The sequence below is a fragment of the Chamaea fasciata genome, unplaced genomic scaffold (assembly GCF_029207755.1).
Source record: "Chamaea fasciata isolate MVZ Bird 193981 ecotype frontalis unplaced genomic scaffold, bChaFas1.0.hap1 SCAF_17, whole genome shotgun sequence".
Lineage (NCBI taxonomy): Eukaryota > Metazoa > Chordata > Aves > Passeriformes > Sylviidae > Chamaea > Chamaea fasciata.
Window position 1 is genome coordinate 8,566,792 of NW_027094102.1, and position 27,378 is coordinate 8,594,169.

A 27,378-nucleotide genomic window follows, 5' to 3' on the forward strand; every position below is an offset into this window, starting at 1 on the left:
TAACCATTTGTATATTTCAAAGAGTTTTGCGGAGTGATAAGAATTGTGGTTTTTGCTCTTCATTTTGTAAAAATCCTCCTCCTGTCCTCTGGGAACACCCTCTCCCCTTCACTTATTCCAAATAAAACCTTGTGTTGGCTTGACTCATCCTGCCAGCCTAGGGGGACTGGACCTCTTTCTCTTTCTCTCTCCAGGACCCATCAGTGTAGCTTCTGCTCTGGATCTTTCGATACAAGTTGCCTTCTGATAAGCAATACTGACTGCAGCACTTCCAAGCCCTTCTTGCCTGGGGGTTCAGAGGCCAAGCTCAAGACCTGCATTCAAACCAACTTACTTTCTCACCACAGACTGCCATTAGGGTACCACAATGTTCCATAACACTGAGACAACACTTCACCTGGATCTACGGTTAACGGAGCAGTTTGAAATCCTCCATAGCATCCACTCTGATAGTTTTCAGTAGGCAAGGATGAGCAAATGCTCTAAAAAAAGGGACTTAACATTGCGTATATAGAAAATGTTTATAGAGAAGATTCTGCTTTATAGGTAGGGCTTGACTATTAGCAATTTTGGCATCATTTTTTTTCTGCCCTTGCAAGATTTATTAAATGAAAAATTTTAGTGGGGGGGGTGGGGCTGATCCTTCAAACCCTTACACATGATCCTCCACATCAGTAGGAGCCTTGTTGTATTTTAAAATATTAAAAGCAAACTAATTTTGTAGTATTGTGATTCCAGCATGATGTCTCATCAAGATAGTCCTGTAGAATTGGGAAGCATAGTAATCTAGAGAGCTGTGTTCATTACTTGACACTTTTGCTACTGTCTGGTGTTAGATCTCTGGGCTTGAAATGTCACCTAAGGGAGTAACTTGGGGAACAGATTTGAAGAGGGGGGGAAAAAGGAGGTGCTGTTTCACTTAAATATTTTGATGAAGTTGGTTAAACTCACTTAATGTTCATATGCATTGTTATGGCAGCACAAGCTTTGTATTACTGGGGAAGTAGGGAATGTGAGACCTAAAACCTGCCAGGGAATATTCCAGTTACACCGATACGGAATTGCTTTTATATAGATGTTCTACCTGAAACATCATGCTGTATACATTGACCATGTTCATAATTTGAATTTTGTTTTACTAACGAGGAAGTAACCTGTGAATTCATTAAGATGCAAATTTTTAACACGAAGAAAATATCCAACATAAATTACATATCATAATAATAATAATGTAACAACTAGGTGGAATTCAATGTAAAAGCTGAGACTTCTACTGAGGTTGCCTGTGCTGTCTCTGCAGATAGCAACAGGTGTGACAAGCAACCAGCCTATAAAACTGGTCCAGGTACTGCAGACCACCACCTATATCTCAACTACTCAACCCAGAATTGTAAGTACAGTGTCATAGTTTAAAGTCTGCAGCAGTGCTGTTCCTGGCATTAAAATTGCTCAGTATCTCTGGGGGGTTGTCTCCATCTGCAGTTGTATCAAGAGATGAATTCACTGGTATAGTCTCAACTTGCAGTGCAAAATGCTTTATTTTGCTGTGCAACATTCCACCCTTTCATTCCATTCACAATTGCAAGGATCCAGAAATCTTTGAGTCTGGCAAAGGCACTGAGGACAGGCAGAGGCCATTTCACATTATTGGTCTGTTTCGTGTATATACTTGACCACAACATCAATGTAAATATATAGAATTCATTTTAAGTATCTTTTAAATATTGTTTTGTCTATGGTATCCTAAAGAGAATTAGAGATTTAATTATTTCTGAGCTATGCTTGATATTCCTGTGACATCTCAGTACCTGTGAAAAAGAATATGCATTTGTCAGCAATGTCTCTCCCATGCAGTCTTGCACACATTAGCATTATGAAACGAGAAACCGCTTTGGAATCAGACCTGGGTTTTTTCCATCAAAGGCTTTAACCAAGGACATCCGAATTCCCTAGTGTCAGTCACAGTAGATGGGACAAAAGTGAGTTGGATTTTTGTATTTTATACACCTGTTATTTCAGCTGGTTGTGCTCTGCAGTGCTCATGTCAGAGCCAGCTCCTGAGCTGATGCTGCCTTGGTCATGGCACGTGCTCTGCCTCTGTGCTGGGCTCAGCAGGGAAGCCCATGTGTGGGTAACTTCATTTCTCACTTAAAATACACTGTTATAAACTATTTGACTTAACAGTGTACCTTACCCACACTGTGACTGTGAGGCCTGATGTGCTGTAGAAGTTCCTCTGTCTCTCACTTTCCCTGTGCACACGCCCGGCTGCAGGACACACCTGTGTGTGCTGGAGGATACACACTCCAACACAAACAGGGCTTCACAGCCATCAGATTCCACACAAGCACAGCTCTTGGTGGGGATGGAGACTTCCCACATTCTGAGCATTTCAATTCCACTCAGTCTCAGCTGAGACCACTGTGCACCTTTGCAGCATTGGCCCTGGGTTGCTTGGACTGAACTACCATTAACAATAAGGTTTTGTATGTGTTTTAAAATCCAATAGCAGACTTCTAAGACATCAGGCTGCTTTTGTGAATAGCTGTGAGGTTGTAAGATCCTATGGTGGTTTTGTGTAATATTCAGAAAAATGGCAGTTACCCTCACTGGTTTTTTGTAACACAAAGTGTATCGAGTTATGTAAAGCAGAATTGGAAGGTGTGAAAGGTTTCCAACTTTATTTGTGCATGTTTATAACTTTGTACACATTTGCATTAGTCTTGCACAGCTACAGACACCTCTGTATTCTAATGACTGCACGTGCAATTTAAATAATTTTAAACCTTAGTGCATGTTTAATATGTATGCAAAATGTACATATGTGTAAAACTGGCAGAGGTGGAAAATTTACCTCTCAGGGAATGATCTTAACACATTTAAGGAGTCTCGCACATTCCATATTCCGATCGCGCTAAGAAGTGAAACTTAATTATTTCCATGTGTGTAAGTGTGTATATTTAAAAGGCAACTGTGGCAACCCTGATTTCCCCACCTCCAGTACTGACAGTGACTTACATAATGGCTTCTTTAGAATTCAGTTTGCATTTTGTGTCCAACTAGGAATTTCGTCCTCTGAACAACTACCATTTGTATCTTCTGGGTACCATTTCCAGTGAACCTTGTAAACACATCTGAAATCATTACAAAATGGCAGTAATCTTGAGTTTATTTAGAAAATTGGTCCCATGTTTGTTTTTTTATTCTTCCTGCAGTTAAAATAATGTAAAAATATGAACCCATCTTCTTTGCATTCCAGGGAATGGAATGAGTAGGCTTCTGGAAGGCACAGACTCAGTCACAAAGGAGCTGTAATCCATCTCAGCAGGGATACTCAGAGTCTTTGTGGAATATCATTAAGACACTCATGTGGTTTCTTGAATCAGTGTGGGGAAACATTGGGCTTCAGTGAACTCGTATTTGTTCTTCCATGTCCTCTCTGGAATGTCACACTACCATTGGGGGAAGATCTGTGCATCCCTTTCAGGTTCCTCAAAATCTCACTCTCTGTTTCTTCCACAAGATGCTGTGAACTGAAATGGATGCGTTTGTCTGATCACCAGTTGTGCATCACTGGAATTGTATTGGAACACACTTTGCAGTTTGTATGGTAGAGACATTTCTAGACTTTCTCACGTTTTTGGAGGAAGGTTAAGATACAGACTTTAGATTCAATAAATCCTCTTACAGATCTCCAGAGTGATGTGACCCTGACCAGATTGTTTAACATTCTTGTGCCTTTGTCTCTGCATCTGTAGAATCAATTACCACCTATAGAGATGTCCTGAAACTCCATTTGTTGAGATGTATAAATCATGATCAGTATGATGGAAGTGTAAAGTTTATTCTATATTAATATTTTTACAGGGTGTGTAAGACGGTTCCCAGTAATGCTGATGTTTTTGCTATTGATTTGTGCAGAAGTTAACTTAAGTACTTTTTTTTTTGTTCAGATGGATGTTCTTTGTTCTCTTCTGTGTAGACTGAATGCATGGGGGAAACTTCCTTTTGGGGAAAAAGATTTAAGTAACGTGTAACGAGAATATACTTATAAACAAGGGTATTTTTGTACTCCAGTTTGATTTGTCAGAACTTTTTCAAATGACAAAGGATTTTCTTAGCCCTTTTTCCTCTTCCCATGTATTAGTTTGCAGAAAATACATAACTGGATGTAACTCTGAAACCCTCACCCTCCAAGCACAGGCAGTGTGTGCAGCCCCCATAGCACCTCCTGTCCCTGTATTTCTATAGCAGTGATGAGAACACAGGAACTCTTAGCTATAGGGAAGTAATGCACTACTCCTCCCCTGGAATGAGGTAATACTGTGGTAATAAAGGTATTAGTTCTTGCACAAAATTGGAACTTGTTCTGGATCTCCCCTGGAAAACAAATCTCTATTTCTGTGGTCATGTTTATGTGACCTTTAACATAACAATCTGTTTCTCTTGGTTTTAATCCACAGACCATTCCTGTAGTGGTAAGTCCTTCTGCTGGGACAGTGGCAATGAGAACTGGAGTTCAGTATGTTCAGACCACAATGCCAGTCCAAGTACGAAGAGTCTAACTGCTAACAAGAAGTTCATACAATTGTTGGAATAAATAAATCTAATAGAAATGTGATAAATAAACACAGTTCTTTGGATTAACCTCAGAGGTTCAGACTTAGGCTTTGTGTATGTGTACAAAGCATTAATTACACTACATTAATGTAAAGCATTAGTGCTGGCTTAGAAAAGCTGAGGACAGGTAAGATCAATATTAAGTCTATGCTTCTTTTGTAAATAATGTACAATTTGTGGATGTCATTAGAGTACCATCTCCTTTTTATATTTGTATTGACTTTAACTTATAAAGAGCATTTGAAGTTGGAAAAGGAAGGTTTAAAACAGCCTTACCACAACCTGATGCTGAAAACTGGTCTTGGGAAACTGCGTCATATAATCTGGTTTGGAAAATCTGAACAACTTTTTGCATTTGGAGTGAAAAAAATTCCTGCACTTTGAGACTCTTGTGGAATTTCTCTGACCAACCATGTGAAGAAGGACATCTCCTTTCAGTTAGCTCAATTAGGCAAAATATGTGGACCTGAACTCCATAAAAATTTATACTGTTTTTCACAATGACCAGGCTGACAACAAATATAAATGTTGTTTACAGGTTAAAATAATTTTAAAATTTCATTTAGTCCAAGATCAGAAAATTTGCAAAGTGTAATAGCAGCTGGTTGTAGCAGGATTTCTGATTACTGATATCAAAGATTGAGGAAAGTAAAGCTTGTTGCTATGCTTCACAGTTTTCTTATTTTTTAAAAATCCTCTCAAAGGACTTTGAGCAAGAACTAGGTGTGGAGAAAAACATGGATTGGGAAACATGGGCGAAGGACTTCTGATGCTGGGCCAGAGCATGTATTATTTATATGATGGAATTTATGTTTTTCTGTAAGCATGAAGCAGTGCAGTATGAGAGGAAGTACCCCCTGGAGATGCTGTCTGTTACACTGAGGCTGTAGTCCCATTTTGTATGTTGTGTAAAACGAAAGCATTGAACAAAGCAAAGGTGATGTATGTATATGAGAAAATTAATTGTATGATATCATTCCAGTACATTCTGTTGTACATTTTAGTCATGTTGATTTCTCCCATTGTTTATATAAGAATGCGGTTTGTACAGTCTCCAGCTAGTACCTAGATTAGAGGGAAAAAAGTATTAGAAGAAAAAAAAAAGCGAGAACAGAATATTCATTAATTGCAGTTGTGTCAAAACTAGCCTAGCTGGCCTTATTTGTGAAGCATAATTGCTTTTAGCATATGGAAGTATTTTTTCACATTTTCTTTGTATAAAATTTGTATTAAACTTAAATATCTTTTTTGACAATTGTGTTTCTTTGTGACTAAGACAGGTGACACACACGGTATGCTTTGGGTTCCTCCAATTTTTCAAGAAACGTCACAATTTTTTAATTAAACTGTTTTAGAAAAATGTTCTGTGTTGCTGGATTTCCAGTTTTGGCTCTGTCTGGAGGAATATTCATTTCTGCACAGTCTCCAGATCACAGGTAATTTCACTTATGTTGGCATCTTCTGTCTCAGAAGTGTGGGATCTTTGGATCCAAGCCTGTCCAATTTGATGTTATGTAGCCTTTATTCATTGCTTGGGCTGGGGTTGGACAGATACACAGTGTTAGGTGTATTTGTGGGTTAGAAATAGGGTCTCTCACAGTGAGTGCAGTTGTAGCCCCTCAAGAGGGCATGAATGGGGCAGGACTTCTCTGTGTGTGTCTTTAATTATGAAGTGAAAAGGAAGGGGGAGCTTATGAAACACTATAAAATCTGTGAATATTGTCTTAAGTTTCTGCTCCTGCACTTACCTTGTTCTGTGCGTTTGTAAAGCAACCACAGTTCATCTTCCCAGTGCTACTGTTCACAGAAAAGCACAAAACTGGAAAGCTTGAAATGATGTTTTGGCCTTCACCATGGAATTTGGGTGCTGAAACTAGGCCTTGTGTTAGAGGAAAAAGAAAGTGATGTAGAAAGTGTAGGAAACCCCACTGCTTTCTGACACCTGTTCCAGCCTGTGGAGGGGTTTTTTAATTAATGAGCATTGTTTTTTCTGCAGAAAAGATGTTTTCTTTCCTCCTTTAAAATAACAGGTGCCCAAACCCTAGTAAAGTATGTAGAAAATGTAGAAATATGTAAAACTACAGGTGAAGGAACTGAGCAAGTCCTGTACATGTGTGTGTGCATGCTCCCAGGCATTTTGGATGTTCCTAAGTACAAAACTGCTGTAGGTCCCCTCTTCTATCCGTGATAAACTGCCTGGAACAGTAAATCCTGATACTCTTGCTGTACTGAGAGATGAATGTGCCATGGTGACTGGAAGGAAGTGGTGACACCTGCGTGATACACGTGTTTCGTGACCCTTGGTGTGTCCCGCCCAAAGCTCTGCTAAGAATGTCAGCAACAAAACCAAGAGCTTTCAAACCTTTAAATATATGCAGAAAGCAAAATCTTCCAAGAAACTTGAAAAAAACTCCAACAGAAACAGTGCTCAGACAATTGATTATGTCAGGTGTTAAATTTGGAATTTCAAGGAAGATCAGTTAGTTGATTGATGGGGTATTAAAAGCTGAAGTTGTGCTTCTCTGGGAATCTGCAATCTCATTTATTCCTCTTTCAAAAGTTTATTTACCAGAGAGCTTACCTTGCAAGCATTAGTCAATTCTCCAGTGACTTTGTCACAAATAGAAAATTATATCACAAGTGAAGGAAACAATTCTTACAGCAGAGAAACTTTGAGGAAAAAATTCTGCTCAGCAAGCCCTGAGACCAGCAGTGCCCGTGCTAGGAAAGTGACATTTTGCATGGAGGTGTGCTAAGCCCAGAGAGCAGCTCTTTGCAAATGTCCCCACTGTGTGTACTGAAAGGCTGGATTTGGTCATGCTGATGTGTCCCAGCTGTTGTGGGGGTGCTGCTTTGGATTAATTTGAGATTTTCTGATTTAGCTTGGCATAAACTCCCCTCCCAGATCTAGCACTGCTTTCTCTAAATGTTTTTAGAGGTTAAGAGTATCCTTCAGTTTGTGCAGCACTTGTGTAACCCTTAGAGAGGTGAGGGCTGTAGCACTTGCTGCATCTCTAACCCCTGCTTCCAGAGAGGCTTTGATCCTTCTGACCTTACCTGGTGCCACAGCAAGGAACAATCAGCCATTTTCAAAGTAAGAGAATCTTTCCAGGCCCAGAGAATTTAAATATTTTGACAGCAAGATTACCAGGCCAGCCTTGAAACGAGGAGCATGCATCCCACATCCTACCTGTAGATCCAAGAGTGGCGGGAGAGAAGGCAGGTACTGCACTCCCCCAAAATGTAAACATGTTTTTATTTAATGCCTTTCACTCATCACAAGGTACTTTTCCCCATCCTCAACCCCAAGACGGCAGCATAAGGCACCGTGTAGACACATGCACAGTCCATGTCCCATCTTGGTAAGGTTCAAAAACACAGCTACAGTTCTTACCAGCAGTACCATGTGTCCTCACTACTCATGTACACAATATGATTCTCCCCCAGAGTTTGTTCTGGAGAAATGAACTATTAATTTAGAACAGTAAGACTTTCCCCACCCCGCCCCCCCACACCCCCCAAAAGCCAGATGAAAAACACAGGTACAGAGCTTAATACCAGAGTAATGAGATTAGTTCATAAATTAAAAAAATACAAAAAAAAAAAAGAAAAAGAAACAAAACAACAACAAAAAAAATAGAATCAACAGTTTCACTCCTATTTTCAGAAGGTCCTGTGTGATGTGATGGATTGTGCAGAGACTCCTTGGTGTGTCCTCTTCTCTTCCCCTTTCAAAACCAAGAACGCTGACAGGGAGACCCAGACTTGTAGCATTTGCCTTGTTGATGGCAAAAAGGCCATTAGAGCTCTGTGTCTCCACCTTAGCCAGCAACTGCAGCATCCCAGCGACTGATCTGGAGGATTTTCCTCTGTCCAAAGGAAGGAGGACTTGAGACAATATTCTTTGGCTGCAAGTTCTTAAAGGCTTCCACTGAAAGGGTTCTCCTTCAAAAAAAAGAAAAACTGCAGTTGCTGTGGGATTTTTTTTTGTACTAAGAAAACATTGAGGAACAGGTGGAACCGATGTAAGAGTCTCAGTGAAGCCCTCCCAGTGCTAAGATGTTGGGGTCTGCTACAAATATTCAAGTTCCAAGGCGTGCCGAAGAGCTTCCAGGTCAGCGTGACAAGAGATTCTCCAGAAGGGCATGTTGTGCTAGAGTGAAACCAAAAGAGTGCAAATTTTTTTTTCTGTTTTTGTATAAAACTGAGATCAAAACAACTTTCTTAGGTTGTACCCTCAGGAACAGAGTTTTGTACTTGGCCACCAGGTTGTCAGAGTGCCAGAGGCAAGGAGGCTCATCTTGGGGAGGGAGGGACAAAGTGGGAAGTGTCTCTTTGTTGAGCTGTCTCTCCTATGCAGACAGGAAGACACATCCTCCACAATTCAGGAGTGTCCTGCTTCACAGGTGATGTGGGCTGGATACTAAACTTTGCTCCTATTCCCCCCCACCCCCCCACCCCCAATTAATTAGGAACGTTTCTAGAATTGCAGTATTATTAGAAACAGTTTTAAGCGAACATCAGTAGTGAAAGCTGCTATCAGTGATTCACAGACAAGGAAATAAAATCCATCTTTTGGAAAAGGAAGTTATTAAAATTTATAAAAATGTAAATAAAGGGATAAAATGCCATACAATCAAAATGCTTTCTAACAATCTACTTCCCAATTAACTGGAACAGTCGGTCACACTGCATTTTCTGTAAACGTAGGAACTGGTATCATTGCTCAGATCAATTATTCATTTAATGTAACACTGTTTCCTCAGGGAAAGGTGCCATAGGGTTATAGAACAGCCTGTTCCCAAAAAACTTTCCTAATTCCCATTTATGGGAAATTATCTTAAATTATTCTTCTGCCTCCCTGTTTTGAATTTGTATTTGCTGTGATAAATCTGAAGCCCTGTACACACAAGTCTAAATTTTAACCAGCCTTTTCCACTTGAAATCTGAGCATCTGGACAAAATCTGGAAGGTCAGCTACCTCTGACCCAATCTATCTTCTTTATACTATCCTGATCATTCTCCTAAAAGTTGTGAATATACTGTAGGAAAACAGCATCTGAAAGAGGACAAAGTGTCAACTTTTTAAGTGCTGTGAAAGAAGTGCGCTTCAATTTCATCAGGGACCTGGAATGTTACCTGTCCCCAGACTGCCCTGAAGGCATCCCTGAACAGCAGAGTTCCTTAGCAATAGCTGTGATCCCCATGGCTGCTTGCACAGAGAGAACCTCAAAATAATTGGAACATGCTCTTAGATATTAAATACAACTATTTTTGGTGCTTTCTGGTGAGCCTGGGGTTTGTGCTGGATTTGTTTCTTCTCCAAAACTGTTAAAGCAGTTAAATCAAAGACGCAGCTCCTTTCTGCACTGTGATTCTGTAATATTTGGGACTCTGATTTTCTTTGCCTTTTCCCAAAATGTCAGTCTCTGCACAGTCAGTGGTATAAATGTACTAATAAATGTACAGAAAGCCTAAACTGACAGCACTTAGTCCCTTCCAGTATGGGCATAATACTGCTAAGAGTCTTTTATCACTGCAGGAATTCACCTGTAATCACACTGCTCCTGCATAAACAGCTTAATCAAAGCTTGAGAGAACATACACTTCTCAGACAGATTCTGATGAAGGGAGATGTTCCTTTTCCCATTGTACTTACATGTGTACAAAAAACTCCAGTAGTTCCAGATGTTTATGTTACAGAGTACCTATTTACCTAACCTTTAAATACTTTAGAGTTTCTCTCTGGTATGTTGCCTGTTGCCTACCAGTAAACAAATATTTTCTTTGAGCTGTGTATCAGTGTGTGTGGAGACAGCAAGCAAACCCAGACAGCTGAAGAGACTGAAATCCACTGCTCTGCAATTTCACTTTAAGAGGAAAAGTTATTTCCTTCCCCCTCCCCCAGTTTCTATTAAACCCCTTCCATTAAATTATCTGTTTTTCTTTCTTAAACCAGAAGAAAACTTGGCCTCCCGGCCACTCCTGTTGTTCAGCAGTTACAGATTTATCACTCACCAGACAGGTGAAAAAAAAATGACCCACGAAACTGGAGATGTTATCAGTGCTGTCAGCAAAACAGCGAAAGGCTCTCTGCCTGTCCCCTCCCTTTTTTGTTCTTTCTGTATAAAGCTCAGGTGTGTATAAGGTTTGATTAATGATTGCCATCAATCAAAGGAGGCAACAGGCCAGCAAAGAATGTGCTCTACTAATGGCTGAGCTGCTTAGGCCAGGAGACGGGAGGCTCTTGAAATCCCAGCAGAGGAGATTTCTGAACTTCCCCAGCTCCCCATGCGGGCTGGGAGCCCCCGAAGCCTTTGATGCAGTTCTGTTCACTGACCCACTGCCTTTGAAGTGTGGCACTGAGCTGCCACAAGCAGCAGGCCATTGTCACTTCAGCCCCAGTCATGCATTCTGGACTCTTCCTGACGGCTCCTTAACCCTTCATGAGCTACAAAACCACCTGCGGTTTTAGGTAGTTTTCCAAGGTGAGTGCAAATATTGTTGCTTCCACTGGCCACGAAAAATATGCTATAAAAAATTAGGTTTCTGCTGCTTTGAAGATAACCTGAGATACAGTTCTGGGGATAGAGCATGAGCCCCCCAACTTATTTGCTGGGATCCCTTTGTTCCTGGGCTTGTGTAGCCAAAGAGCTTAAATTGACTTGGAAAGTCTTTGCAGGATCTTCAGTCAGAATGAGACACCAGGTCCTCCAGCACAAGGTTCAGCTGAACAGCAGAGCTCCTGTGATACATTTTCAGCATCACCTGAGCTACACCAGTCATTCGTGTATCTGTTAAAAATTAAAGTTTGCTGAAGATGGAGCTCATTCAGCCAGTTCCTGCATCTCAGTTCATGTGCAACACTCCTGGAGCAAAGGCAGCTCTGTCACGTTTCTCCAGTCACATCAGGAGCACAAGACCCAGGATGCACAAAGACATCTTGCAAATAATATCTGCCATTAAGAAATCGTATTCCTGGCCATGTAAAGCCAAATAAATGGAAGTTCCAGGCAGGTTTCGGCTCTAAAGTTTAGGAAATGAAAACTTTGGCTGTTCCAATTCTCATTATTCCTGATCACACTGCTTTGCAGTTTCTGTTCTCTGTATTCAGTACAATTTTCTGATTTAATTTTGCTTGTGAAATTAATCACATTGATCCAGAAGTCACTGATAAAGGCAGCAACTCTGTACAAGTCCCTTTGGTATTTGCTATAACGAAGTTACACTCCATGATCTCAATGAGTCATAAACACAAACACATGTATAGATATAGGCATGTTCTACTAAGTAATTCAAAATTAATTCCAGCAACTTAGAATTTACAAAAGCAGCATGGGCAGATCAGAAATTCACTCTGCCTGCTCATCTGAGATCACACACTGGAATTTCCCTTTTCATCTCTTTATAGCCATCTTTATTAAGCAAGAATGATTCCTGGAACATGGCACACAGCAACTACCTGAAATATTTCACCAGCTGCCCAAGTGGGGGGGATTTAGAGTATGGAATTTCTGACAAGGTGATTGTTGACTATTTCTCGTATTAAGAAATGAGACCAATGGTAAGCTACTTCAAATGGAGGGAGCTTCATTAAATGCTTAAAGAAAGAGTCATTGCAATCGGAACTTGGAAGAACCCAGCATGGCATCCACAAACTGTACCTTTTTTGCTCCCTGTTCCTCTTCAACACCATCTCCTATTACAATGTACACGGCTTTCCTTCCAAACCTCTGCATTATTCTTTCAAAACAGCTCTCTTTCCCTGAGCAACACAAGAGAAAATACATTTTTTTATCTGGACACACACCACAAGCAGAGCTAATATTCAGGCACAGGATCTGGAGTTATCCCCCAGTTGAACTGGCTGCAACATTCTTTGCTTTCTATTCAAACTGGATCTTCTGAGGCAGATCCTCTCCATGCCATGACAGTTACTAGCACTTGTTTTGTCAGCCAAGGACGTGTAAGTGCTGCCAGTTTCCTGTGGGCTTTGTGACTGTGATGCCCTGCTTAGGCCACCAGCTGGCAGGCTGATGTGACACTCTTGGCACTCAGTTTCCAGAGCCCTCTGCTGTTCATTCTGGTTGCAGTAAAAACATGAAAATGCAATAAGCCCCCGAGGTTCAAGCACACCAGCAAGAACAGAATGCAAAAAAGCCCCAAGCCAACCCTATCAGTACTTATTACTCACACAGCTTCACAAAGCTCATTCAGCACACTTTTACCCCTCTGCAAGAGTAAAGGGATGCAAAGACTGTTTCTGTAACAGGTCCAACCAGACCTTCCTTCTAGCTGGGTGCAGCTGGACATCCCACGAGCAGTCAGTGCTCCACAGGGTGGATATATTTCTATATATCTGGCTCACTTCCCCATGGAGACACTTGAGAAGTGTTTTTTAGACCTTTTTTCCCCCCCCCCCCCCCCTGCAGTCTGTACTAGGTTAAGTGTGGGAGTCAGCATGTGAATTAGATATCTGTTATTATGGAGCTAAAAATAAAGCTCACTCATTGCATGACTTAGGGACAAAACTTCAGCCTGTCTTAGGTGAGGCCTCAGTTAGTTTTCTCTTACCTGTTTTTGTTGCACTGTAAATGTTTTCAATGGGGAAGACAGTGCCCAGTCCATAGAGCAGCACTTTAGCCAGAGCTGGTATAAGCTGAGTTGTGGTGACCAACACATTCACACAGTTGGGCCTAGGAAACAGAAGTTATTAGAAATCTGGGTTTCTCTCTTTCACCCTGGACTCAAAGAAGGTAGGAAGCAAACCTCCCCTGCCACTGGAAGTTCCTGAGCCAATGGGGGATTTTGCAGCCAGAGGAAGATAAGGTGAGTACCAGAAATCTCTTTTGATCAGCTCAGTAGAATGAAAAAAACACAAACCAAACTAGCAGCAGTGATGCAGCCTTACTGCAAGCTTGCCAGGATCTCTTTGGATGGAATTTAAACACAGTGTAGTTATCTCCATGCTGGGTCTGTGAGTGAACGTGTTCAGGGACAGAAGGGCTCTTCCCTCCCTCTACTCTTTGGTAAACCTGCTCACAATAAAAATGGTGCCATGGGGGAGGGAGCCAAGGGATGGCAAGGAAAAGGACTGCTCTGCTTTTGCTCAGTTCACCATCCCAAGCTCACCCCAGCTCCTGGTAATTCAGCCTGGCAAACATGTGCAGACTGCCCTCCCACAGGCTTGGCCAGCAAAGTCCTGCAAATGTGTCTCAGTCTGTTTAGAGGGGGAAAACAAGGGAAGCAAAGGAGCTCCGGGATCAAACTCACAGGCAATTCTTGGAGCTGTTCTTACCGGGAATGTATCAAATTCAGAGCCTTCAGAGCATGTGTGAGCCAGAGATCAGTCAGAGCTTCCAGTTCTGCTCTCAACTGCAGCCAGGTCTCCCTCTTAGGAGCTCCTATTAAACCTGCAAGCAGGGAAAGTGTCTTTGCAGAAGCACAGAAAGGGCCTTGCATGGCTTTGTATGCACAATGCCAAAGGGCACCTGTCTGTGTTCTGAACTCCCACTGCCCCTGTCCTGGCCCTGGTGACTCCCTTTGTCACTGCCATGTCATTCCAAGGCCCTGCCTTGAGGTCTGAGGCCCAACTGCAGCACAATCCGCTGTAGCTCAGCTTCCTTCCCCTCCCATTTCTGTGGAATGGTCCAGTCAAGCACACATGGCAGGACCTCCTTGGAACACCTTTCCTGGAGTGAGCATAAACCTTGCATGGGAAGTGAGCAAGAAGATGGAAGAGCTGTGTAAAGTGGGCAGTGACCTGAGGCCAGGATGGTTCTGTTTCTCCTGAAAAGCCATGCCCCATTCCCAGTTCATACAGGGCAGGCTTGTCCTCCAACCAATAAATAAGTTGTGGTGATGCTTTGAGTTTTGTTTCTTTCTTTTTCTAGTCAGAGGGAAACCTGCACTGATGTACTGAAAAGGAAGCTGAAAGTCTCTTGAAGAACTGTCTGGAACTAGGTGAGATGAAGGAACCCAGGGAATCCTGATATCTGGTGGTATTGTTTTGGGGGAGTTAAAAACAAGTAGTTATAATAGAAGAAAGCCTTCAGGCAGGGATCAGACATACTGTGTAGAAAAAAATGGGCATAATTAGTTTTGATCTGTTCGCTTGCCCGCTAAACGTTATGGAAAACTGGAGAAGGTAGCTTTCCTGCCAAATAAATTACAAAATAAAGCCCCAACTTGAACCTGAGTCTTTCTCAAACCACTAAACCAGGTATTTTAGCTTGACTCCTGCAAATCCTGCACAGAACCACATTTCAGGGTGACTTCGGAGGCGCTTGCTCAGCTCACAGTGCAGCACTCAAATCACAGGGCTCCCTACACCTCCTCCAGAGATGTCCCCAGAGGGTCTGCAGCTCTTTGGGCAGATGAAAGGCCTGCTGGTGGCCTGGCCACTGGCACTTACCCCCCACATTGTTTTTGTAGGTGTTGTACATCTCTTTGACCCGGCGGTAGCGGAACGCCAATTTCCTCATCCAGTCAACTCCCCCGTGCACGCCCGAGCCCAGGCACAGGTTGGCGCTGGCAGTGGAACTGTGGAAGCCATCCGCAGAGAAGTTATACGTGCTGGGAGAGGGGGGAGGCAAGGGGAGAGGTCACTGTAATTACAGCCTGCACAGTGCCAGCAGGGAGGGGAAATGATTGAAAAGAAATGTGGAGACAAGTGGCAGCAGAGACACACACACAGAGGACAGGCTGTACAGAACTGAAGTTCATCTTGGGCACAATTACCAGCACAGATCTGAAAAATGTTCTGTTCCTGCATCAATTTCTCACAATAATCATCCATAAAACCACAAATTGCAAAGCTCTATATGAGTTCTGCACATTTCATTCTTTTCCTTTTACCATGGCTCTGCAGGCAGAGCTTTGGGAAAAGCAGATGGAATTGTACAGAAGTAGTTTCTATGAACATGACGACCCAACTCACACAGGTAATGGTAACGTTTGGTGCAGTCTGGGTACAAGTTTCAACAAGGATCTGACATGGCAAAGTCCAACTCCTCACTACTAAGCATATTCACTACAGGTTGGACAGTGGGAAACCTTTCAGTCTGGTTTTGGTGACAGTTGTGACAATTGTCTGGTTAAATCATATCAGAAACTGGTGTGGTTTGACTGGAGCTCAACCTAAAACAAATGTATTTCCCAGAATGGTTCAAAGCTCAGCATAGTCAGGGCCTGACAGAAGGCACAGGCGCAATAATGTGAGAAAGGAGACTCTCCACTTGTGTGTGCTTGATACATGCAGACAGCATGGAGCCAGGAGGGGAGACAGTGCAGGTCTGAGAATCACTGACCAGCCCCCTGCTATTTCCAAAGGGCTGGGGACTGCCTGTCCTGCAGCTTCCAGCTTGGGAGACCCCATACCTTAGATCTTGACCATTATCATCTGATGATACATCATCTATGTGGATCTGGTCACAGTCCTGAGAGGCAGATTAAAAAAAAAATACAGTAGTGAGTAAATGTTGTGGAAAAAAGAATTGAAATAATATAGTGCAAAATAACTTTAAGCATAATATTAAGGAGATAAAATCTTACAATTTGCTAGTATTGTAGTCTAGCCAGTTAATTGTTAGCAACAATAGCACTTGCACAAAATATGAACAGACATAGTGTGTGTAAGATCTGCTGTTATCTAAGGGCACAACAGCTCTTGAGTAACACAGTGAGTGGAACTCCTTCCTATGCAGACAGGAGGAGAGAGATGCTTGTGCTTAACTCAGGAAAACTGTGTTTTTTCTACTCTGTGTGCATGATAAGGCAGAGACTCAGCAGCCTTTCCCCCTGTGAGAATACTGCTTTGGACAGGAGGTGTATGCCCACATAATTACAGGGGGAGAAATCTGTCCCAAAGAGATTTCCAGAGATGCCTGTCCTGCCTGTCCTGCTGGTGTTTTCCCAGATTGTTCTGAGGGGGCTGAGCTGCCTCTGATGTGCAGGGAAGCTGGGCTGAAGCACTGAAGGCAACACTCTCTCAGTGCCCCAGCCACAGACTGAGCTGAGGAATAGTGTGTGTCAGTAATGAGGAAATCTGTGCACAGGAAATTTAGCCAGAAAATACACTTGGAGCTCAGCCTGCATGAAGTATGTGCTCAAGATCTTATCTTCCAAAATTCTGCATTGTTCCAATGGTGGAGGCCCTGCCTCAAAAATGTGAGAAATGTCATTCCTTTGGTTTCTTTCCCAGTCTCAGCATTAATATTAGGAAGAGAAAAACTGGGAAGTTTCCCTCACCTCCTTAACTCTCCTTTCTCCATGAGCCTTACAGGTTCTGTTCTGAGAGAACAGAGCAGAAAGCCTCCAAGCTGATGAACACTATCTTTTGTTTTGGCTGATTTTTCAACAGAGTTTAAAAGCTGTGATACTTGGTACCACAGGACACTGGAGTCAGAACAACTGCAGCTAACCAAGGTGCAGTAATTCTTCACCACTTCACTGTTCTGTAAACACCAGATTTTATCTTCCTTACACAATGATGAGTTTGATGAATTACTTTAAACTTGCCTCTTTCAAAAAATGAAAAAAAAAACCCCCAAACCCCAAACAAGTAGCCAAACTTGTTGCCAATGGCAAAACATGACAGACAGTTCTTGTCCATATTAATGAGATTTTCTGCAGCATTTTAGATAATTCTCCAAAAAGACACACAACTGCATCTTGTTCTCATCTCATCAGCCCTCTTATCAACCCATCACTGGAGTGTACATTGCTGTATATAATTGCAGCCAAGCAGATGAATAGCAGATAACTGCTATCTCCTGCAACCCCAGCATTTTTTAAGCCCCCATCCCATCGGTTTGGAGGAGGTCCTCTGGCAGAAGAAGGCCCACTTCTATGTCCTCACTGTTCTGCAGGAGGTAACAGATGCTAGAGAGTACCCTTTTAAATTAATGCGTATTTTTGGATGCCAGGTACATTTTGAGTTTCATAGTTAAAACATAGAACACTATTCCTGGAATTGTACAAGAGCCTTTTCACACAAAAAAGAAAATCCAAAAAACTGGGATTGAGATTTGGATGGATTTTCAGAAAAAAAGGAGTGGAATAAAGCAGTGTGAACCACACTGGGGTTACGCTGATGCAGCCCACTCCTCCTCAGCTGTACAACGTGGGGCATTGAGTCAGGGGAAAGGCATTCGTGGAGAGATCTGTTTTTCTCATTTGTGAATGGATTGTTCTGTACACTGAAGTGTGACAACAGTAGCTATCACATTTCTGCGTTAATAAAACACCCTGACACTGGGTGAGACACTACCTCATAGCACTGCTCGTGTTACCGGGAACTCGGGGAGCTGCCTGCAGCCACAGCCTGCACCACCTCCTACCACTGGGCTACAGGACTCATTTTTCATTCTTGCAGGATTTCCTTGAAATCTCAGCGAGTGGGGAATCAAAGCAGGATCCCTCGGAGGTTGTTGGAACGGCAGGAAGGCTGTGATGGGGACGTGGTTTCACATCTGCTGGTTTTCAAGCTGACACACTGGGATCTCAGGGTGGATGATGAGTGGCACACACAGCCCATACCTCAGCCAAATGTGTGAGACCTCAGGCAGCCCTTGCAGCTCTGGGCACTGATCTGGTTTTACTCTTGGGGTATCTCTGGGTGCTGCACAGCCTGCCTCCCAGGAGGGACCAGCCACATTTGGAGGAGCCTGAGCTGTTTTAAATGGCACTGCTGGCTTGGAGAAAGCCTCTGCTGCCTCCTTGTGAAATACAGGGCTCCTGAGGAGCTCCTCCTGTTATCCCTCACATTCCCTCTCTCAAGGTATGTCTCGTGCAGGTATAAAAACAACTTACAAAGGCACATGTAGTCTATTTGTGGATCAGGACTGTGCTAAGAGTTTTAAACATCTCATGGATTCACTGATGAGTGGAGCTTGCATCCCTCATTAGGTAGGGGTAAACAGCTCCCAGAACACAAAACCTCCAGGGACAGCTCTGAAAGGCAGCAACTTGTAAACACACTAATCCCCTTGTTTGTTAATTCCTCATCCCCTTGTCAGTCCTCCTGTCCTTAATACCTGTTTTCCAGAGAGCTGGAGAATAATATCTCCAGAGGGACTGGGGGTGGAAGGTGCTATTCTTTAGCCAGCATTGTACTGTGAACAAAAGGCATCTGGGAAAAAAAAAAGCACAACCCTGGAAAGCCCAGAGTTTGTATTTTAACTTCACTGTGATTTGTAACCTTGGGTAAGTTCTTTTCCCCCCCATTCCCCTAAAAAGGGGAGCAGAGAGGGAGAGTATCTCCTGCCAGGTGAATATTTGCTGATACGTTCCGCAGCATGATCAGAGCCCTCTGTGCACAACACCTTGCATGGCTCACACTTGCAGACCGTAGGGATTTCATCTGCCTATAAGACTTAGCTTGCTGACAGAGAATCCCTTTCTGTAAAAAGACTGAAAGTTTTTAGCAGGGTCTAAGACTTCTTCAGTCAGCCCCCTGTCCTGGGGACCAGTGATCAGCTCCTCCCACACAGCTACCCTGAGGTTTGGGGTGAACCAGTTGGAACCTGGCCTGCCTAGACTGCAGCACTGAGAGAGGATGGGATGAAGGAGGGAAGATCTGAATAGATCCATCTGAATGGAACTGCACAGCCAAAATGCATTCAGCTAATGCATCCAGGAAACAATTACCTGAATCCCTTCTGGGTAGATCCTAAGAAAAGATAAAGCCCTGGCTAACCAGAGCTTCAGATTTTTTTTTTTTTTTTTTTTTTGTCAGCAGAAAGGGAGCATTCCAGTTCAGGCTCCTCCCTCAGATTTTGAAGCCAGTTTTTTGCTGTGATGTGACATCACATCCTCACCAGACTAAGGAGGATCACACACATTGGCTGTGCAAACCTTGCTGTATCTATGGACAAATGTTTTGCCCTCATCAGGCATTCCAGGGAAAGCTTCAGAAGGGCTTTGCAACCTGGCAGCACCTTCTCCTCTGCACAGCACTGCAAACTGCAGCCAGCAGAATAAATCATTCCCCTGTGCTAGAACAAGGGAATTGATTTCCTTGTCCAACCTGCCTCTCTGGAAAGGATGGGTGACATTTTCTCTACTCTTTCCCCTTATTCCACTGCCAGGACTGAGGCCAGCCATGGTCTGCTTAGTCCAGGATGCTGGAACCCCCCAGAATGGCTGAACTTGGATTTGTGCCAGAGAAACACTATGCTGTGTTTAAGACAATTCCTGCTTTGGTTTCAAATGGGCAACTCTGCCCCTGCTCTCTCAGCTCAGCCCCTCACACTCTGCCCCAGCACTAAAGATGCTCAGAAATGGTTTCTGCCCTGTGCAGTTTTAGCTCATTTTGTCTTGCACAGGCCAGCATTGCACCACATGATGGTGCTCATGTATATGGTAAGGTTGTGGGTCTTCAACTTAATCTGTTTCTGTGCTGCTTTTTACAAATTCTTTCTTTCATTTTTAAGGATGTTATTCACTGCAGTTTTTAAGCCCAGTACTCAGTGATGTATGATCCTTAAATACCACTCTGTGAATACACAAAAGTGACTTATTTATCATCCTAAATGAAGGAGTAGGGTGGGTAACTGGATGACTCTGTTGCTGCAAATTCTTCCAAACTGACACAGCTTTTTCGGAAAGTAAAATTCTGTAAGGCACATTTACTTTTCTTTAAGTCTCCGTCATCCATCAATTTTTCATTGAGAAAGCTCAGCTAAAACCAAACCACCAGTGCCCAGAGCTGTTACTGACTGACAAATGTGCACAATTTGATGAAGGCCAGACAATTTGCTGCTTCATTTAAAATTCTAGAGCAGTAAGTGAAAAAAGTAGAAAACTTATTTTTAAGTGAAAAAAGAAGAAAATTAATTTTAAAATAACTGGTAATTCTTGCAAAAGTCTAGATAGAAAGGCAGAGGGGTTTTGGAGGGTGCAGGACATGGAGCTTTGTTGCATCACATATTGAGATCTGATGGGTGAAAGGTGATGGTTCTGTAGCACATATTATCACTATTTAAATACTGCTCCGGGCTCCCAAAGAGGAGCTCTTTTTTTTTTTTCCTCTAAGAGAAAGATTTTACTTTGTACTTTCCGTTCCCTCATCACAAACTCCCTCTATGAAAAAAGTTGAAAGAGGAAAAGCCTGTCAGTTCAGGTGCTTGTCTTTGAAAGGAAATAAAAATTCTCAGCAAGTCAAACCTCAAGACTGCAGGAGCCAGGTGGCAGGAAAGGTTGTGCCTCCCCTAACACAGGGGACCACAGTGCAATTAAGCAGTGAAGGAACCAGAAATTCCTGCTGAACTCCTCAGGCACAGAAAAAGTTCTCTCCTTTCATCTGGCACAGAAACAAATTCTTCCTTTTTTCAAGTGGAGGAAGAAGAAAAAAAAAAAAAAGAAAAAAAAGACCACAGAAGTCTGCCCAGGGATGCCAGGTTTTTTCTTCTCCAAATGCCTCCAAGCAGTGTTTTGATTCCAAGGTGCCCAGAGCACAAACCCCACCTTATCACTCTGTACATGATCCACTCATTCTGAGTGTTCTGACTGCAAATGCCAACACATTTTCATCACTTCAGTACAGCTGTTCCTCAGCATTCTGCCAGCATCACTTTGCCTGCATTTTACCACACACTCAAAAGGATTTTTGCTTTGTATGAGAATATTTAGGAAAAAAAATTCCTTAAGAGAACGGAGGTGTCAAAGGGATGCTTCCAATAAGCCAACTAAAGTCTCTCAACATTTCTCTGGGGCCAAAAATAAAAAGTTTCTTGGTCAAACCCCCCATGTTTGCAGACCACATGCAAATGATTACAGAGAAAGATGTTAAATAAAATAAGCAGCTACATACCTCCAGGTCATTGAAGAACAGATGTGTATCTGCAAGGTTGAAGATCATTTCTTCCATCATGAGACCTATCCTCACAGACGTAGTGGTGTCCTGTCAGGGGAAAATCAGGGTTTTTCCATTCACTTTGATTTTCTTTTCTGGGGATAGGTGGGGGGGTGGGAGATCTTAGACCAAAATCAGCATCTACACATTCCTATTTCTTAAGATACATTTCTTAAAGTAATTTTACTTCTCAAATGTATTTTAACATCCACAAGATTTTGCCATCCTTTCTTTTGCTCTCCTAGATAAACAAATTCTGTTCTTTGAAGGATGTCTGTGACTCCCCCTGACCACTAACAGCCCACACACTTCAGATGGTATAAAGATCCTTTAAACACCTCAAACCATATAAGAATTGCTTTAGTAGGTTAAATAAAAAAATGATTTCCAATAGCATTATTAGTGACTAATTTGGGGGTAGTTACCCAGCAACATGGCATACAGAGGGTGATTCTTTGCTGACTTGTCCTTCAAACCAGCAATTCCACTCTCACTGAAGCTGCTACTTCTTTACCAGCACCAGTAGAGTTAAACAGCCCCATCCTACCATGTAAACCCAATTATAACATGATAAAATCCTTGTCCAATGTGACTATTGCTGCTCAGGACAGCAGGCTTGCGGAGCCTCAACTGCAGCCCCAATGGCAAATAATGACATTGCTTAAAAAACCCCAAATAAAATAAGTGTTTTTTAAAAAAATGGTAAGACATAGCACAAATTCAGGACAGGTTCCTCTGTCACTCCAGCTGGGATTGGGAATGGCAATGCACCCAATGCCCCTGACTGTGCCCATCTGCTCACTGATTTTCCCGTCCCAGCAGCTTCCAGCCCAACCATGTGTGGGTCTCATTCAGCCCTTCCCCAGGAGGGTCCCAAATTGCTTCCTGAAAGGGAAGGACAAGGTGCAGAAGCTCTGGCTGCCTGCAGCATTTTTAAAGCATGCTTTTTTAATGACTGAATGTGAAGATGCTCGTGCTGGCAGCTCTAAAATATCTTCTGTACCTTATAAGCACATGTGAACATTCTCACACCCAGATCCTGCTCCTACCAACATCAGTGACAAAACTCTTAGTGAATTCTCCTGGAGAAGGATGCTGCTACCTGCAGCTCTACTTAAGTCAGTTTGGTTAATTCATCCTAGAAAATCAATGTTTTCCCCAGCTAAGGCACCACTGAGCCTGTGAAAGGGCTGTCACTTCATTGCCTAACCAAGTCAGCAAGTCAACCACCCCTCCTGCCCCCAGACAACTACACCTTGTTCCTAAATCAACAGCAAGAGCACAGAAACACATGGATGCAGACGAAGTTACCAGCAGTGTATTTTCTTATTCACTAAATACTTCAAAAACACAAGCAAAAATAATCTGTATTTAATTCCATAAACAGTCATAGCACAAAAGCATGGTGCCTGTTCAAACTGAACAACAGACAACTTGGAAAAGCCCCACACATTCCCACAACAGAATTTTCTTTCTGTTGTTGATTCACCTTCAGCGGGTCAGGCACCTCATCATGATGTATAAATCTGCCTTGCTACAGCCTGGTGTGTGACTTCAGCAGAGGAAACCCACCCACTTAAACACAGACTCTGCTCTAATTTTCTGCAGATTTCTGTGGAGTCCTGTTATTGTGTGACAGGACAGTGATGAACTGGCTGAGGAGCTCTAACAGGGAGCACAGTGTTGGGAGGGTGAGCACATTTCAATCAACCTTTGTGGCAGACGCCGTTGACATGGATGGTGTACTACACACCAAGCTAATTATTACACATTCTTAGTGAAGCTCTCTTTAATTAGAGCAGAATGGCTGTGGTTTCAGCCATGTGTGTGACTCACAAGCTCTGTGCGCGTTACAGAGAAGTTCTGTCACTCATGTTTAATCACGCTTGTTGCTGTCCCAGAAACAAGAGCACTGTCTCTGGGCAAAAAGGAAAAACTTCAAGACTTGCCTTGAACGTGTCTCTCATTTCAGCCCCAAACCTGCTCCCCTGATGAGGCACAGGGACACAGGCCTAATCAGGGCATTGGACTGTGGCCCCATAGGAACAGCACTGAATCAAGTTTTACTACCCAGGTGTAGTTACACGGGGGAACTGTTTTGAAGAAAATATGCTGCTAGGAAGAAATTATTTTGTAAAATGGTTTTTAATGAAGCAATTTATTTTTATACATTTCAAGGATCATTAGGCTTTAAAACTCTTTCAGGAAATCTCATTGGTTGCTATCTGTCATTTATCCTCTAAGTTTCATTTTAGCTTTATTGGTATTAATCACTAATGGGGAGTAGGAAACATTTCCACAGTGTATGAAGTTACCTTCTCTTTAACCAAACAATATGGAAACCAAGCTCTATATGAGAGGGGGGGGTGGGGAAAAAAAAAAAATCTTTCTCTTGAGATACAGAATATGATGGAATGAAAACAAAACAGAAAAATGCACTTTACCACCCAGAGGGGAAGTCGTTTGGGGAAATGATTTGGCACCACTGCTTCCACAGTATGGACATTTCCTCCACAGCAAGGCACACTTCCAAGTCTTAAAGAGGCTGATAAAGTTCTAAGGCCAACCAGCACTTCCAGTGTGACAGAGGTGTCCAGAGGGACGAGGCCAGGGTTCCTCCAGCAGTTATTTATTTGCATTACTGTAGCATCTAGAAGCACTAGTCCCAGACTTGAACCCTACTGTGCCAGAGGTTGTGCCCACCCCGAGGAAAGAAAGAGTTGCTACAGCTGTCCATTCAAGCAGGAATAAACAAGAAAATCAGGCTGACAGAGAAGCACCAAAATGAGATGGGTATATCCAAACTCTCTGTATAGCGTGCAATCAGAGAGAGGATTATGAAATTTGAAGATGTTGAAGAAGTGCTCTTCCTAGGCACAGAAACCCTGTGCCACTAAAGGACATCTCTGTGCTGCCAGTGGTGCCCTAGTGGTCTGTGAGTGTCTGTGTTGGAGCAGTGAGTTCAGCAGAGCAATGTAAAGTTACCAGTGATCCCTGTTAAGGTTCTTCTGTAGGAAAAGTGTGCCCAGGATCCCTTGGAATGAGCTTCCTGACTAACACATCCAGCCAATGCCTCCTGATGCATGTGAAGCCCAAGGACCACAAACAGCTTGAAATCAAATCTCCTCCAGGAACCACTTTTTGCAGTGAAAACAGATTAATCTAAAAACTCAACCCTCAGAGCTTGTTTAGTAACTTTAGAAGAGCGAGGTCCTCCCTCTGCTAATCTACGAGTCATGCTTTCACAAACAAGGACAATGAGAGGCAGGGGTGGAAAACAGGCAATAAACTCCTTTTGTAAATAAAACTTCCAGCAGCACAGTGAAACCCCACATGCCTCATCTCTGCCATGCTCCACTGGTGGAGTGTCCTTCAGGGTCAAAATTAAACAGCCCCACAAATTACTTGTAGTGCAAACCCCTGGTGCTCAGGCATGGCAAACCAAGCATTCCGGATCCTCCCATGCACAGCCTGAACAGCTTCCCCCCCGTGGAAGCTTGGGGGAGACAAGCATCAGGAGGGAAGTGATCATTCTGAATTATTCATTCCTCAAAACACCCTTATCAGCACACCCTTCACTCCCACTCCTGAAGAGCGGGAGTCACAGTTTCAGAGTTGCCCATTTCTCCTTAGGGCACACCTTGAGGGAACCGAGAGGTAAAAAAGCCCCTCCTCCCTACTAGTGCTTCATATACAACAAGTCATCAAACATACAAAAAAATAAGTCCTTTTTCAACGCTTTTGATCAGAAATGCTTGCCCTAAAGAGCATCCTTGGACACGTCCCTGCTGTTTCTCTCATCTCTTTGGCTTTCAGCTACGGCCTGATGGGCTCCTGCCCACCGCTGACAGTGGCCACACCTGGTGAGCGAGGCAATTTCCACTGGGAGAGAGGCTCTGCCAACTCCCAGCTCCATCTGCTTTGGGGAACTTTTGCTGCCTGTTCAGCATATATTCCTACTAGAGGAACACATGGGCAGCAGCAGCCTGTGGAACATATAAAGGAAGACAAAAACATCCACTTAGCAAGGAGCACATTTTGTTTCACGTCCCAGTGGCACAACGTCACAATTTGCTGCCAGTGTTGCTCTTAGTTTGGCCATTTGCATGCACTGCTTCTAACCCTTGAACTAGTTCTCTACATTTGAAGTGAATTGTGTTTTAAAAATTACAATTTGAGTTCAGTTATGTCCTCTGAGCTACTAACAGCTCCCCTAAAATTAATTTCTGTTTCAGTTTTCATTTTAAACCTTCATTTCAAGTAATAATACGACAGAAGATTGCTGAAAGGAGCTTGTTGAACAGCCTTCAGTTTGTCTTGAAGACAATTTCCATGAAAACTGGGGGTGAGCAAAGAACAAGTATTTTTCCCTATGACAGCAATGGGAAGGTAGACCTGCTCACACCACATGAAACTCCCACTACTCTGTATTTTAGCAGAGCAAAGGGGATGCAGAGTGTGCATGCACACCCAAATCAGCTTTAATGTGGCTGCAAACTGCTGCCAGGATGTAGCAATGTGCACTGTGTTGGTCCCCAGACCCTCTCCAGGAGCTGACCTGCACAGAAACCTTCACTGCCAGAGGTAGTGGCTCTACCCCCACAGCAGCCCTTGTGCACTGAGCCACACTCCAACTGCAGCAGCAGCACCCTCCCCAAAGGCTCTGCACTGAAACCACCTTCCCACAGACCTCCTGGAACACGGAGATGGATTTTACACACACTGCTCCTACTTGCCCCAGAACATGCATTAAAAAAGACATGTATTTGTTAACACCTGCAACTAATCCAAGCTGCATGTCCAGAGCCAGCTCTCCCTTCCTGTACACGGTAATTCTGAGAGGAAGAGGGAGGCAGATTTATCTCTGGCAATCTCTCAAGTGCAAGTCACTCATGCCTCCAACCCTGGATCCAAAGCCCTCTCCAAGCTCAGCCTTGCAGGTACCCTGCTCAGACTTGCAGGCCATTAGCAAAGGGGCAAAGCTCCTCTGAGACAGATAACAAATCTGCTTCTTGTCTGACTCTGCTTCTCTTCAGCAACGTGACAATTAACTCGACATTGGAATTGTTGGGACAAAGTCATTCTGAGCGTGGATCTTGGATTCAGACACCCTCAAAAACCCCACCAAAATAAAGCCCTAGCATTTAAAACTAATCAGTCCTTTTAAATCCCTGTCAAATACCTATTTATGCCGTGAGCAAATAATTACTTTTCTACAAGGAAGAAAGTATTAATTAAGAGTATTCATCAGACTCCTGTTCTATAGGGTTTATCTGCCACAGGTGTCAGCCAGAGGTGAGAGACGGATTAGTATACAATCAAGGGCCTTCCAAGTTAAATCTCCTCCTTGTGGTTATCTGTTAATAACAAAGTTGTCACCAAAAGAAAGAATTTAATAGTTTTAATTGGGCTTAATTACTTGGAAACGCCTGGAAAATGGACCAGCTTGGTTGTAGCATTAAAAACAAAAAATAATCAAAAAAATTCAAAGATACAAATACCAGGGCCACATGTTTGAACAAAAAGTCTGTGAGAATAATCATCCTTTCGTTGTAACATTTTATACCTTGATCAAAATTTGAGACATGAACAAGACTTTCCCAGAATAATGGGAAATTAACCATGTGTTTGAGTCCTAGTTCAAGTAAATTCATGTCTTTTTCAGGAAAAAAATCACATTTCGCTCTTTTACTAACTACACCTAAGTAGCTTAGCTTGCAATTTTATCTCTTTAATAACACAGGCTACAGCCAGTCTGAGCCTCTCAGAGCTTTCCCAGTGAGAGTGAGCATTTGTGAGAAAAGCTGTTTAAAGTAATGAAAGTAGTTGAGGACCTAAAAGCCATTTTCAGAAGTGACTTACTAAAGGGACTACACTTCAGGTTTTTTTTGAAAAGGATCATC

At 42.8% G+C, this 27,378-nt stretch overlaps 2 protein-coding genes across 10 annotated transcripts in view; one reads left to right on the plus strand and one right to left on the minus strand.

Moving 5' to 3' along the window:
• Positions 1-6,335, plus strand: part of ZMYND8 (zinc finger MYND-type containing 8) — a 48,721-nt gene extending 42,386 nt beyond the window's left edge. For 4 of the 6 annotated variants that reach the window (XM_066199149.1, XM_066199153.1, XM_066199150.1 and 1 more), the window contains exon 21: positions 4,464-6,334. In XM_066199149.1, the coding sequence (XP_066055246.1) occupies positions 4,464-4,565 (102 nt within the window). In that variant the 3' untranslated portion in view covers positions 4,566-6,334. Of the gene's footprint in view, positions 1-194 lie in introns of all 6 variants that reach the window. The other 2 variants (XM_066199155.1, XM_066199154.1) reach the window with 2 other exon arrangements.
• Positions 6,336-7,857: 1,522 nt separating this feature from the next.
• Positions 7,858-27,378, minus strand: part of EYA2 (EYA transcriptional coactivator and phosphatase 2) — an 87,574-nt gene continuing 68,053 nt past the window's right edge. For 2 of the 4 annotated variants that reach the window (XM_066199160.1, XM_066199157.1), the window contains 7 exons: positions 21,434-21,523; positions 16,000-16,058; positions 15,035-15,195; positions 13,919-14,033; positions 13,195-13,316; positions 12,285-12,385; positions 7,858-8,773 (listed from right to left, as the gene is read on the minus strand). In XM_066199160.1, coding sequence (XP_066055257.1) covers positions 8,693-8,773; positions 12,285-12,385; positions 13,195-13,316; positions 13,919-14,033; positions 15,035-15,195; positions 16,000-16,058; positions 21,434-21,523 — 729 coding nt within the window. In that variant the 3' untranslated portion in view covers positions 7,858-8,692. The remainder of the gene's footprint in view (positions 8,774-12,284; positions 12,386-13,194; positions 13,317-13,918; positions 14,034-15,034; positions 15,196-15,999; positions 16,059-21,433; positions 21,524-27,378) is intronic. The other 2 variants (XM_066199158.1, XM_066199159.1) reach the window with 2 other exon arrangements.